Genomic DNA, 15,087 nt, shown 5'->3' on the forward strand with positions numbered 1-15,087 from the left:
TTTGAAGCATGCATAAATTTGTTGACAAACTAGTGGGTTAACCAACACAATCTCACAGCAATTCGTAACTTTTTCATTTAGTGGCTAATTCGTATGAATTCGTATGATCTAATTTGAACATTTCAGTATGATTTGCTCACCCCCTAATGATGGTTGGGTTTAGGGGTGGGGTCAGGTGCCACGCCTCCTTTTTAAAATTGTACAATTTCGTACGACTGAACTCGTACAAATTCGCCACTAAACTGACAAATACGTGAATACACATGTCTTATGAAGCAGATCCTTGTGTTTTTGTAACAGAAACTCCAATCATTGACTTCCGGTGACAACCGAATGCACATTATGGGCAATTAACGTTTCCAACATATGACGCAAACATAAGCTGCATTCAAAGCTCAGTGAATAAATGTGTCTCGCAGGAACTATTTACCACAGTTTGTTTACAACAGAAGATGACAATTGTACAGTATGTTACTCTTAAAATGTGGTGTACTTGCGTCATACCTTGTGTACGTCAGCCAAATATAACGTCCACTTGGGCCATCGCGGGAAGTCAGTAATTAAAGTTTATCATTTACATTTAGTCATTTCGTGACTTACAATTGAGAAGGCATCCAGCAATTAAGTGCTAACGTAAGTTGGAGGAAGTGTTTGGTTTTTTTAAGAGAAGAGTGTTTCTACAGGGGGTTTGTAAACCCCACTCACCTGTGTGAAGCACACTTTATAAATGCTCTTTTTTAGGAGAGATGGAGTGATTGTAAGATTGTTTCTGCATATTGTTTTGAAGTTGTTGTGTGGTGTGGTGGGGGAGACAATTAAGAATGTAAAAATGGGAACATTTTATAAGACATGAGTTAAACCCCTGGCTACATATGGGTTAGTTTGATGGCAGATTTATGTGCTTTTGGAAACTTCAAGATAAAAGTCTCTATCCAATACCATTATACAGCATGGAAGAGCTAGTAGACAATTTAAAACGACTCCGAATGTGTTTGTCAGACAGAAAAATAGTCAATTTTGTCTTAAGGGTGAGCAAATTATGGGATCATTTTCCTTTTTGGTGAACTATTTCTTTATAACACATTTTTATTTATGATTAAGTCATTCTAAAATGACTAAAACATGCCCTCTTTATTATTTAATGCCAAAAAAATTCCTCTGAATGATAAATAATAATTACATTTTAGATGAAATGTCGTCAGTTACTCTTTACTTTTTTTACATTTACACATTTATGTCTACAGAAACCTTTATTATTATTATTATTATTATTATTATTATTATTATCATTATTATTATTATTATTATTATTATTATTATTACTATTATTTGTTTATTTATCTATTTCATAGTTTATACTTGTGTATATCTTTTCGCATACCTGTTTTGTTAAATAAGTATGTATTTTTGATATACATTAAACTTTATTGGTATTCAGTGTTGACAGCAAAGTAAGACTTTTATTGTATATGACAATAAACACTTTGAATCTTTTAATTGTTCTTTACTTTTTACTCAAACACATTGTAAATCCAGATTTTCTTATTTTTTTCCGGATATAATTTAATTTAATTTGCGAGTTAAATGCGTTCAATTTGTTGACTTGAGCTCTCGTTCAACATTAAAGGTATCCAACTGGTCCAGCAGGAGAAAAAGCAGAACAAAGTATCTAACGCCAAGCGGGCACGAGCGCACTGGCAGCTCCTCTACACGCTGGTCAACAACCCGTCCTTGGTGGGATCCAGAAAGCATTTCCAATGCCAGAGTTCTGAAAGCTTCATCAACGGAGCCCTCAGTCGGACTTCGAAGGAGGGCAGCAAAAAGGAAGGCAGCGTCAAGGAGCCAAGCAAAGAGGCTGAAAGCGCCGCCGCCAGCAACTGAAGACCACGGATGAAGGAGATCGGTCCTCCATGCCCACCCACGCCCAACTTCTTACCAGCTGCTGGCCAGATATTGATGATAGTATTATTTGGTTTGGTGTAGCACATGTGTTTTAGCTAAGTGCACTTCCAGCTCAGTGCCTCAGGAAAAAAAAAAAAACGTCATGCAGTTGTAGTTAACGGATCCTTTGCACATGTGTGTGTGGATGGATGTGATGGATGGATGTTGTGTGAATGTGTCTCTTTTTCCGTCTTGGATTTAGCGTAACAGGAAATTTAGTTGTGGCACTGAACTCCCATCTGACCGCTTGATGCGAGGTTAGTATGTGTGACTATTTATGAATGTACAGGTCTTTTGCAAATTGATGAATTATTCATTTCCACTCCTTTATTTTTCAGTCTTTTACCAAAAAAATATTTGCAGTAAACTAACATGAAACCAGTGATGGTCATTATGGGTTGATCGGTGTTTAAAGACAACATCTACTGTAATTCTATTGCAAAATATAAACACAATATGTCTCACTGTTACATTTGACACGTAATTGTGATATTTCCGTCTAATATGTCTTGTTCTGCGCTACCTATGGCATGTGATTGAAACGAAATAAATATTTAAACTAACAAACAAGTGTGTTGAATTGCTTTTCATGCACGTACTGCGTTAAAAGCTTAATTTAAATTATATTCAAGTCAAATGAAAACTATTAGAATTACTTCAGTAGGCATTTTTAAGTGCTGCGACTAAAACAAAACTAAAAATTAATTATTTTAACATTGAAATGTATGATCTTTAATATTATTGGGACTATTTAAATGTTATCATTTATGAATAAGATACTGAGTTATAGGTGTTAAGAAAAGCGCGCCTCTGCTCCGCAATCGCATCATTCCTTTGTTCTAACAGTTTTATCGCACAAATCCATGACCGAAAGAACTCGTATGAAAATAATATATAAAAATAATATATTAAATATCCTACATATTCAGGCTATTCATTTTTAAACATCAGTGTTATGAAATACATCAAATAGATTGTACATTGCAGTGCATCTTTGATTCATCAAATTAAAAAGAAGGCAAAAAAGGTTTCCTTAAGTATTCAGACTAACTTAAAATTGATTTTACAAACAGTTGAGAGATTATCCGCAAAAAACACTTTTTCGTGTAAGCAAAAAAAGCCCAGCAGGCTACATTTGTTCAATGTTTTATTAAGGTCACGTACATAAAATCATATCAAAAATCTTTAAAAGGTCTGAGCATTTTTTACAACATCATTGGACAGCTGGACACGAAACAAGCCACTATATGCGTCAATTTACTGGACACTCGATGGTAAAAACGGACCATTTATATTCATAAAAAAAGAGAGAGAACATCTTCTCAGATGACTTGGCTTACATCACAAATCGACACTGAATATCTACAATCTATAGTACCCTAATAAAACACACTTGAAAATACTTTTGTGTGACATGCCACGAACAAGTAGGCTATCTCAGAAAGAAGAGAGGACACATTGTAATCCGTAAAGGCTAGAGATATCGTCAAAGCACCCGTTCGCGGAGATTAAAAATCACATATTTTGGGGGAGAAACCCACATGATACACTTAACAAACGTATGTTTTCAAGGTGACCTGGTTCGTTTTCCAGACATTTACATCACATGCTGTGAAAAGAGTACAGGTATTTTTTCCCCTCAGAAGCGCTCGATGTCCACTATACAGTACTTTCAGCACCTCGATGACTTAAAATGGATGCTACGTGTATGGATTGTGCCAAAGTGACGAGACTTAAGGTGAATTGTTTTGTGAGGTTTTATGAAGATAGATTCACCCATTTTATGTCCAGTCCACTTGATAAATCTATTTGTACTGAACACTCATCATTTTGCACTTTGCTAACTTGCTGAGGTAAAAACGAGCGCGCGTTTGTCAGCGCGGGTCTGCACTCTTAAAAATAAAGGTTGTTTGTCGGCATCGATGGTTCCATTGAGAACTTTAACATCTATCAAACATTGAAAGGTTTAAAATGTTGGTCGGATTATGTAAATGTTCTTCAGACTATAAAAAAAGGTTATTTGAGGAAACCAAAAAAAGTTTCTTCTATGGCATTATCACTGTGAAAAAAGAAAACTTTTTTTGTTACCTTTATTTTTAAGAGTGTGTATTTTGTAAGATGACGAATCATTTTTACGTGTTTCAGAGTAGGTAAACATCTCAGCGAGGTTGTTTGTAATTACCGTTGATCTCCGCTGATATGTTTACTGCTTCAGCTCCAAGCGGTAACCGGTCGCTGTACTCGGAGCCGACTTCAAACTCCTCCTGTGTTTTGGACTGTGACTCGGGAATGGACTCGGTCACCACACTGCCCTCGATGTCCTCTCCTTCTCCGTCTCCCTCCTCACCATCAGCTTCGCCTTCTCCCTCTCCCAGCTCACTGGGGTTAAAATTCTTCTCGGATCCCACAAATGACGCCCTGGGGTCAAAATCTGTGGCTATGTTCTTTTCCATCTGATCTGGGTTTTGCGTTTTCATAATCAGCTTGTAGGTCTTGCCTTGATACTTGTAGAGCAAATGACAGCAGGTGGCACCCAGTAGGGGTACGGTTGCCAACGCTAGCAGAAAGATGCTAACGACCACAATAATTAGCAAAGATGGGATTTTCTTTCGGGTTGTGAAGACTACTTGGACTTGGCAGTCTTGGCCTCCGTAGGTGAGACAGAGGGTGTAATTGGTGCCTGGCTTGAGGTGCTGGAAGCGATAGGCGTTGATGCCCTCCTCTATCTTGGACCACTGCACCACTGAATGTCCATTGCCAGTACTGACACAAAGGTACAACAAGTCTAGTGGTGACTTTTTGGAGGACGTTTGGAAAAGACTAAAAGGCTCCTTATTCACAGTTTGGAGGTCTTGTTGTTGTTGACTGAGGTGAATGTTTGACTTTGCATTGGCCATCTGCATAGGGTTCAGCTGAACTTTAGCCTCAGTCTCTGAAACTTCCAGAGCGATAACCCCGAAATCAAATGTATACTGTTTAAGTTCATCCAAGCTGAGGTTGAAAGCATGGTTAGAAATGTACTGTGTGCCGTCATTTATTCCGCATTTTCCAGCAAATGGCAAATTATCAGTCCCTTCATCTACTTGCTCTTTATCCACCGTAATTACAGATGTCCCGGTGGGAAGACTTTTAGTCTTCTCTTCAAATTTGGGCCTCATGCTAATCACACTGTTTTTGGAGCCTTTCGAACCGAGTTTGTCTTCTGGTAAAAGCCCTGGTGATTTTGTGTCCAGCATAGAATTGGTGGCGTGCTTTTTAGTGCCTGCGACAACAAGTCTAACTGAGCTCTCAGCTTTTCCCATGTCATTAACAGCAGAACAGGTATAGTTTCCCTCTTCTTTCTTGCTCATGCGTGGAACGATCAAGGTGCCATTTTGAAACACAAGGAACCTGGTGTTTGTCGGTGGGCCATTAATCGGGATGTCAGTTTTTTCAACAATAGCAGGCAATGGGAATGTAATTAGTTGGTTTCCAGCAAATATCTCCCATGTGACCTCAGGTTTGGGTGTTCCTTTTGTTTCGCAGTATAGCATAACCATATATCCCTCATAGAGTTCAGTCTTTTCTATGTTTGGCTGATATGTAATGGATACAGATGGGGCCTTGCAATCCAATTTGGGCATGCTAGTGACCTGAGAACCTTTGAGGTGGGATGGGGCATCGCAAGCGATGTTGTTTTGATCAGGAATGGAGATTGAGGATTTGAGGATCCAGTCTCTTAGCCACTCAAGGTTGCAGGAGCAGATGAAGGGGTTGTTGAAGATTTGCAGATGGGACAGGGCAGCCAAAGAATCAAATGTTCCTTGCACAATAGTGGTAAACTTGTTATTGTTAATACGGATTGAACGCAGGTCTTTCAAGTTTGAAAAAGCATTCTTGGGGATGCTGACCATCTCATTGTTGTTCATCTTTAACAACTGCAGAGCCCCAAGATTGGCCAAGTCCTCCCATGGAAAATGCACAATTTTGTTGTTGCTAATATCCAAATTTTTCAGCTGAATCAACGGAGCCAATGTGTCCCTCTCAACTGTGATGATTTCATTGTGAGCCAGCCAAAGAGAGGTCACCTGGGTCACGTTTAAAAAGGTTTTGGATTTCAGCACTTTAATCTTGTTCGCTGAAAGACTCAGGGTGCTCGCATTGGACGGCAAACCCACAGGTACTTCCACAAGGTCTTTGTAGGCACAGTCTACGAACTGGTGGTTGTATTTATCAGAGCAGGCACACTGCTTGGGGCAACAGTGCGCATTGCCAATCAATGCAGTCCCCAGGGCAATAAGCATCAGGTATTTGGTTGCCATTTTCAGCTCCTGTGAAGGACACATGAAGGTGGGATTAGTACAAATGATTTCTGAACTATTAAATATGTATGAGAAGAGTCTTTTTAAAGTGAATGTGCAAACTGTTTCCTTTGTAGATTGACACATTTATATCGAAAAGTAATTTAAAAAACAATGCATTTTTCTGTTATTTATCATGCTTTTGTTTTGTAAAACTGTTTCTTGTTGACATATTGAAATGATTTAGAGGAAACAAAGAAGACACCAGGAATCTCGAGGCATCCTTGAGCGTCTGGCTGTGAAAAAAGACCCGAGAACGCACCATTTGTACCTCAGTCGCTGTCCAGCGTTCTGAATCGCGTTTCACTTTCTGTTAAAACTTGGGGTTGTGAATTTCTCAAACTTCTCGTGATTTGCAGCGACTGTATCCCAAACATAGCCAACAAACGATCGGGTCATTCTTATTATTAAATTAATAAATATTATTAATATTACAGTTTTAGATAAAACCACACTTTTACAGTTTATTCGCAATTACACCTACATTCAGGCGAAATTGTTGCACACTTTAAAACTTAAGCTTACCTGTGAAAGATTTTCCTAACACTCGCGCAGATTTCAGTCAGCACGACACTTGATGAAATATAATATTTAAAAATCAGACGTCAAATTTCCCCCAAAACATCATGTAGCCATTTATATCCCGCTGGAAATCTCTGCTGTTTTGGTTAGCAGATGGAAGATGATACATTTTAGTGTCCGTGTGATGCTGAGCAGTCCAGAGGCTGTTTTCTCCTCGCGCTCGAGTTTGGACAGAATTCATTGCGCGCTCCCGCCGTCACAGTGATAGGGGAGGGATTGTGAACGCGCAGCCTCTCCCTTCAATTCCGCATTGAAGCCACGGGGACTTCGCTGTCGAGATGAAGGTTATTCATAATTTAGATACAGTAGATCATTTATATCACATGACCTGTGCCCTTTGTCTTTTCGAAAGGATTTGCCTTAATGAAGTTTCGACACTATAAATAATCTTGTAAAGTGCGTAAAACAATCACAAAATATATGTTTTTATAAAAACATAAATGTATATAAAACAGATGAACGGAAACACTATATTTAAAACGATTCTAAATCTATAGGGAAAACATCTATTTACAATTGTTTACTACTACTACCACTGTAGCCTATGTATATTACCAGCATCATTTCTACAACCTCAACATTTACTAAAGTGACATTAAAATCATGTTTTCTGTTCTGAATGAGTCAATGACCATCAAAACAAGTGAGCTGAGGTGCAGAACGGATGAAAACATTTGCTTTTCAGTGAAAGTTGCTTCATTTGTTGCAAGATCTTGTCAGGAAAACCTCACCCTTACAAAACGCCTCGAAATGGAGAGGTAATGTAAATGAACTTGGCTAAACAGACCTCACACGGATTGCGATTGGGATCACCGAAGCCTTTTATTTGCTGCCATCTAGTGGTCATTTTAGGGTGGAGCGGGGACTGAACTAACAAAGCTATTTTCTCAAAACCGACAACATTTGCTTTCCATGCTATAACCGCACATTCGGCATGCAAACTTTTACGAAGTTGTCAAATATCACGTGATTTCATCACTGTGTCCCGCGGTCATGTGCGTAAATCGGGGATAAATGGCAAGAGTCATAATCTGGGTGAACAAACTTCCAAGATATTTCCGGCCAACCAATAAACATTCAAAAAGACAGGTCTGTTTTAGTAGCCTGTTTTACGTGAAGGGTATTATGCATTTGCTCTTGTTCAAACGACATAATTCATATTTTTATATTTCATAATTCATACTTTTTTAATTAAAACGAATGAGAAAGTCATAGTCGCGTTTTTTGGTGACTTGTTTTAACATCCTAAAATCAAAATTAGGCTATTAAAGGCCGCGATTAATAACATTTTATTGTTACAAAGTGAGATGTAGCCTGAGTGAGTGACACAGAAACGTTATAAAGTGCACCGCCGTTCCATTAAGAACTACGCGCTATTTCGAATTTGGCACGTCTGAACTTCCAAACAAGAACGCAAAATCGAACAATGAGAAACGGCAGAGGTTTCAGGTTTCTACCAGGTGTCGCCTAGCAACATTTAACTATAAACGCGCCTTATTTTTTATTCATTTTAATTTTTTTATTAACAGGAGCCAGCATGTACAGTTTTCTTATACAACAAAATCACTTTACATTTCTTAACAAGAATGGAATAAATGACAAAAAAAAAACACAGAGGAGAGGGTACATGATTAGCAAATTACATATAAATACATTATATATATTATAAATTAAATGTATATAAATATATTTAGGGGTCGACCAAGTGACATTCCCGGTGGACCAAAAAAAAGTATATATTGTATGTGTGAATTGTGTGAAGTCAGAATTATTAGCCCCTCTTTTGAATTTTTTTATTTTTATTTTTTTTTTTTATATTTGCCAAATTATGTTTAACAGAGCAAAGAAATTTTCACAGTATGTCTCATAATATTTTTTCTTCTGGAGAAAATCTTATATATTTTATTTTGGCTACAATAAAAGCAGTTTTTAATTTTTTATGAACCATTTTAAGGTCAATATTATTATTTAATTAGCTATTTTTTTATAGTCTATAGAAGTTCTGTAACAGAACAAACCATCATTATACAATAACTTGCCTAATTACTCTAACCTGCCTGGTTAACCTAATTAACCTAGTTAAGCCTTTAAATGTCATTTTAAGCTGTATAGAAGTGTCTTGAAAAATATCTAGTAAAATATTATCTACTGTCATCATGGCAAAGATAAAATAAATCAGTTATTAGAAATGAGATATTAAAACTATTATGTTTAGAAATGTGCTGAAAAAATCTTCATTAAACAAAAGTTGGGAAAAAATAAACAGGGGGGCTATATACAGTATACATACAAGAAAACAATTATTTTAAAGTTAATAAAATAATTGACAGCATTTTAAAAGCAATGTATTTATCATTTTAAATGTACTCTGACAATTTAATAAAAGCAAACTAACTTTTATTTTACAAATATTATTTGTACAGCAGACCATATTTATCTCATATTTATAGTGCTTGCTTGAGAATGTATGTTAGAGAGATATGTTTGCCAAGTTTTGCGAGAAAACTGCATTTTAGCCAGAAAAACATGTTGCTGTTCATGAACTATGGGTGATTCTATAGTTGCAGGTACAGTGTCAAAAGCCATACTTTTTTCAGCTTTTAAAAAAAAAAAGTTACATTTTTGATTATTTAGAAAATGTGTTCATCATTTTCACAGATCACAAGATATTACATGTCATAACAATACAATATTCTCTGTAAAAGGCTCCTAAATTACAAATAAAAAAATCATGATTTATTGATGTCGGAATTAGCTCACCAGGTATCATTGTGCAATCAAAATATTTTATTTAGATTAAAAAAAAAAATCACCAAAATCTGAATTTATGTGTATATTTTTTTGTAAACTGCCAATACTGTTACTACAATTTAAAAAGGAAAACTGAATATTTCATTAATCACACATTCGACAATTAAAAAAATATTTTAATCATGATTTCATTAGTGTCATGTGATCTTAGCATTTATAGCAAGTGGAGAGTTTGGCTAAAAAGTTGTAAAATTGTAAATTGTTACTGTCAATTCAGTTACAATTTAGTAACTACCAATAATGACTTTTCTTACTATGATTTATTGTTATTTCTACAGATTTTCATCCATAACAGACTTGACAAACAATATAAAAACATTTTAATACCTAAAAGCAAAAACATTTAATTGTTTATGTTTGCCCAAAGCTTTCAATAAGAGACTGGAAATAATTGCTGATTTTAAGAGTTTTATTCTTTAACTTTTTTAAATGTTAAATATACCTGCGATAGAACCACCCATATTGCTTTTATTAATGTTTACAATAACTGTAACTAGTGTTGTCACGATGCTGTAATTTTCAACTTCGAGAGGATACCTTGAAAAAATACCAACATTCCATACTATTTTCTATATTTTGTGATTTAAAAAATCTTCATATTATTATTAATTTTTATTTAATGCACCAGAGCCAACATGGACATTAGTATTTTTTAATAACTAATATAAACAATTTTTTTGAATAGCACCTCTTTGCATATTATCCTACTTGTTGGTGGTGGATAGTTAATACATTACCATTTATAGCTTAAATTATAACACAACGGCTTTGCATGAGCTGTATCCCGCTAGCGGTACCGCGGTCTTTAGCAATTTAGTACTTTTATTTTAGAACTTTTGAGCATTAACAACAGAGGATTAAAACCTAAAGAGGCTCAAACTGTAGTTTCGCTAGAAACAAAATACAACGGTGTCATAGCGACATCTTGTGGACAAAACAGTGCCCTACACACACACACACACACACACACACACACACACACACACACACACACACACACACACACACACACGCACACACACACACACGCACACACACACATATATATATATATATATATATATATATATATATATATATATATATATATATATATATATATATATATATATTCTACCGGTCAAAAGTTTGGGGCAGTTTTTTTAATTCTGTTCATCAAAGCAGCATTTCATTTTCCTTTAGCTTAGTCCCTTTATTCATCAGGGGTCGCCACAGCGTAATGAACCGCCAACCTATCCAGCATATGTTTTACACAGCAGATGCCCCTCCAGCTGCAACCCAGAACTGGGAAACATCCATACACACTCGTTCACACACATACACTAAGGCCAATTTAGTTTATTTAACTCAGCTATAGTGCATGTCTTTGGACTGTGGGGGAAACCAAAGCACCCGGAGGAAACCCATGCGAACACAAGGAGAACATACAAACTCCACACAGAAATGCCAACTGACCCAGTCGTGACTTGAACAAGTGACCTTCTTGCTGTGTGGTGACAGTGCTAACCACTGAGCCACCATGTTGTCCCTAAGGTGGCATTTGTTAAATGTAAAAAAATATTAAATTAAATTATAAACTACTTGCTAACAGTTATTTTATAGTGCAATATCGTTTCACAATTTTACAATTTGTACTGTATTTTTAAATAAATAAATGTAGCCTGGGCTGTCGCCTCACAGCAAGAAGGTCACTGGTTCGAGCCTCGGCTGGGTCAGTTGGCGCTTCTGTGTGGAGTTTGCATGTTCACCCTGTGTTCGCGTGGGTTTCCTCCGGGTGCACCGGTTTCCTCCACAGTCCAAAGACATGTGGTACAGGTGAATTGGGTAGGCTAAATTGTCCATAGTGGGTGAGTGTGTATGGATGTTACCCAGAGATGGTTTGCAGCTGGAAGGGCATTCGCTGCGTAAAACATGTGCTGGATAAGTTGGTGGTTCATTCCACTGTGGCGACCCTGGATTAATAAAGGGACTAAGCCGAAGAGAAAATGAATGAATACAAGCAGCCTAAATATTTTTTAAAACATTTAAAAATCCTACTGACTGCAAACTTTGACTGGTTTTATATGTATATATTAGTGCTGTCAAACCAAATCCAAATGAAAAGTTTTAAAAAATGTATGTGTACTCACTGTGCTTAAATAATGTGTATACATAAAAAAATAAACATTTAAAACAAAACACATTTACATATATATTTATATATAATTTGTATTAGATATAAATATTTAAGTTATTAAATTAATTTATTAGATCACGTGTAGATCGGTGATCTTGACACATTTAATTAATGTGACATAAAAAAACACAGTAAAACCAGTGACAAAATAGAATCACCACAAGAAACCAATGGTTACCCAGAATAAAAGTGACTAAGGGACAAAGCCAAATGAAAATGAATGTATATACAGTTGAAGTCAGAATTATTAGCCCCCCACCCCGCCAACTTATTAGCCCCCTGTTTTTTTCCCCCCAATTTCTGTTTAACGGAGAGAAGATTTTTTTCAGCACATTTCTAAAAATGATAGTTTTAATAACTCATTTCTAATAACTGATTTATTTTATCTTTGCCATGATGACAGTAGATAATATTTGACTACATATTTTTCAAGACACTTCTATACAGCTTAAATGCTTAGCTAGGTTAATTAGGTTAACTAGGCAGGTTAGGGTAATTAGGCAAGTTATTGTATAATGATGGTTTGTTCTGTAGAGTATCGGAAAAAAAAAATCTAGCTTAAAGGGGCTAATAATTTTGTAAAAAACTGCTTTTATTCTAACTGAAATAAAAACCGATAAGACTTTCTCCAGAAGAAAAAATATTATCAGACATACTGTGAAAATGCCCTGCTCTGTTTGGGAAATATTTTAAAAAGAAAAAAAAAATTCAAAGGGGGGCTAATAATTTGGATTTCAACTGTATATATATTGGTGTGTGTGTGTGTGTGTGTGTGTGTGTTACTGTTATTATTTTTATTATTATTATTATTATTATTATGTATACATGTATGCAGGACACACACGGAGAGATGAGAGTGAGAGTGAGTGAAAGCAAACCATGACTATATTATTATTATTGTTGTTGTTGTTGTTGTGAGCAGTTCATTCCGCTGTGGCGACCCCGGATTAATAAAGGGACTAAGCCGAAAAGAAAATGAATGAATAAATGAATGAATATTATTGTAGTTAATAACATACATTTTAAATAGTACGTACTCTGATCTCCATACACTTTATACTGTAAGGTTTATAAGATTAAAATTTATAATTACAAACTTCACAGACACAACACATATTTCACATTTAAAATATATTTTGACCTGGATATATATATTTACCGTATGGAATCATATTAAAGGACACTGAATTTAAACAAAGTAATTAAATTTAGTAATGTTCAACTTAATTTGTTTATTTAAATTCAGCCCATGTAAATTGTTTGCAACTACTTACCATTTAAAAAAATGTAAATCCTATTAATCTTTTTTTCAGTGGACTGGACAATATACATTTTTCACAATTTATCCATGAAAGGGTAAATGTTATATAGTCTTCTGGTAACAACTTAGTAAAAGGCTGTAAAAATGACAGCATGAGTCAGCGACCTCTGACCGGCGCTGATACTCCACCATCCGCCACAGTTGACTGACAGGACGGGCAGACACTCAACACGACGACCAACACACTGAAAACACCGCCTGTTCACCATGGAAAGAAAAGTGGCCAGGGAATTTCGGCATAAGGTTGGCATTTAAATCGTTGTTATCACTTTAATATGTGTGTTTAATTATCATTATGCTATCATTGGTTTAGCTTCGTAGTCTTTGCTCAGGAATGGATGAAGAGATCGCGTTTTTCTTCTTACTTTTCTTACAGTAGTTTCGATTAATGTACTGCTTATGACAAGGAAATGTTCATTGTTCTCTAGGTTAATAAGTAAAGGTTTATTTTCATAGAAACTGTCGTTATTCGATCAATAATGTTACACCTGTCCTGTCTTAGCATCAGTATGTCAGCTTTATAGTGTCATGTTTCTTTATAGCTACAAATGAGTGTGTTGCTACTTACAATTCCGATTTTATTATATATTTAGTCCCATGATATTGTTTTATTTAGGCTAAAAGTGCAAATAAAGGCGTAGATAAATGTACAGGTAGAAAGGTAAGGTGAACTATGACGCCACACGCCATGTGCCTTCTGATTGGCTGAGAAGGTGACAGGTCTACTAGCCGGTGTGCCAAAACTATGGAGATATCAGCACGACAGATAGAATTATTATGTTTTTGTCTCATACATGCGAGGTTATAGCTATTAATAGATGTATAACCAGCATTTTATACTAGTTTTATTTTTGTAACACTATACAGAGACGTCCCGTGTGAACTGGGTGTAATTGTAGAGTTGTACCATCTGTTGTGAGATGAATGGAGACTCCATAGTGTTTTTCCCCCTCAGCATTAGATGGCAGAAGTGTGTGGTCAGGCAGAAATGATTGCTGTGTTTATTGTTCAGCCTGTTTTATTGCCTGTAGATGAGGGAGGAAAACTGTGCCACACTATCAATTTAAAAGCTTTGCATTTAATTTTTGGTTTCTCGTGTATGGCTAATTCATTATGTTGTTAGGTGACCTTTAAATTCATTAATTCAAATGACTTCTAATAAAACCCTGAAGAAATAAAGCTGGTTCCAGTTATGGACTTCTGCTTTTCGCGTCGGTTTGTGATGTTGAAGTCCAAAGGTAAACTGTCATTTGAGGTTGTCAGAATGTTTATGGCACCTTATTTAGCCTTTGAGCACATCATGACTGTTTTATTACATTTGACCTGATGTATTAATTTACAGTAGTTTTGGATGAGTTTTTTCCTACTTAATTATTTGTTAAAGGGATAGTTCACCCAGAAAATGAAAATTTACTCACTATTTACTCTCACCTCGAGTGGTTCCAAACCTTTATGACTTTCTTTATTCTGTTAAACACTAAAAGAAGATATTCTTACACTAAAAGAAGTCAATGATTACAGGTTTCCAGATTTCTTAAAAAAAAAAAAAGTAAGCTTTACAGGTTAGCAACAAGTAAAGGATTAGTAAACAATGACCGGATTTTCAGTTTTGGTTGAACTATCCCTTTAAGAATGGCATTTTATATACAGTTGAAGTCAGAATTATTAGCCCCCCTGTTTATTTTTTCCCCTAATTTTTGTTTAATGGAGAGATTTTTTCAGCACATTTCTAAACATAATAATTTTAATAACTCCTTTCTAATAACTGATTTATTTTATCTTTGCCATGATGACAGTAAATAATAAATAAGGCACTTCTATACAGCTTAAAGTGACATTTAAAGGCTTAACAAGGTTAATTTGGTTAACTAGGCAGGTTATGGTAATTAGGCAAGTTTTTGTATAACAAGGGTTTG

At 35.6% G+C, this 15,087-nt stretch overlaps 3 protein-coding genes across 6 annotated transcripts in view; 2 read left to right on the forward strand and 1 right to left on the reverse strand.

Annotated features, from left to right (window-relative positions):
* stra6 (signaling receptor and transporter of retinol STRA6) overlaps window positions 1-2,499 on the forward strand; it is a 64,550-nt gene extending 62,051 nt beyond the window's left edge. For both annotated transcript variants that reach the window (XM_056452376.1, XM_056452377.1), the window contains exon 18: window positions 1,628-2,499. In XM_056452376.1, the coding sequence (XP_056308351.1) occupies window positions 1,628-1,881 (254 nt within the window). In that variant the 3' untranslated portion in view covers window positions 1,882-2,499. The remainder of the gene's footprint in view (window positions 1-1,627) is intronic.
* Window positions 2,500-3,081: 582 nt separating this feature from the next.
* On the reverse strand, window positions 3,082-7,027 carry islr2 (immunoglobulin superfamily containing leucine-rich repeat 2). The gene is made up of 2 exons (XM_056452271.1): window positions 6,807-7,027; window positions 3,082-6,251 (listed from the first exon to the last, which is right to left on the reverse strand). The coding sequence occupies exon 2, from the start codon at window positions 6,240-6,242 to the stop codon at window positions 4,101-4,103; it is 2,142 nt and encodes a 713-aa protein (XP_056308246.1). The 5' UTR covers window positions 6,243-6,251; window positions 6,807-7,027; the 3' UTR covers window positions 3,082-4,100.
* A 6,267-nt stretch (window positions 7,028-13,294) lies between these two features.
* The window catches only part of ush1c (Usher syndrome 1C), a 60,582-nt gene continuing 58,789 nt past the window's right edge, over window positions 13,295-15,087 (forward strand). For all 3 annotated transcript variants that reach the window (XM_056452241.1, XM_056452242.1, XM_056452243.1), the window contains exon 1: window positions 13,295-13,414. In XM_056452241.1, coding sequence (XP_056308216.1) covers window positions 13,379-13,414 — 36 coding nt within the window. In that variant the 5' untranslated portion in view covers window positions 13,295-13,378. The remainder of the gene's footprint in view (window positions 13,415-15,087) is intronic.

This window comes from Danio aesculapii, chromosome 25 (genome assembly GCF_903798145.1).
Source record: "Danio aesculapii chromosome 25, fDanAes4.1, whole genome shotgun sequence".
NCBI classification, from domain to species: Eukaryota; Metazoa; Chordata; class Actinopteri; order Cypriniformes; family Danionidae; genus Danio; species Danio aesculapii.

Coding starts and splice junctions, on each gene's coding strand:
- islr2 (XM_056452271.1), bottom strand. CDS start 6,242: ATGGCAACCAAATACCTGATGCTTATTGCCCTGGGGACTGCATTGATT.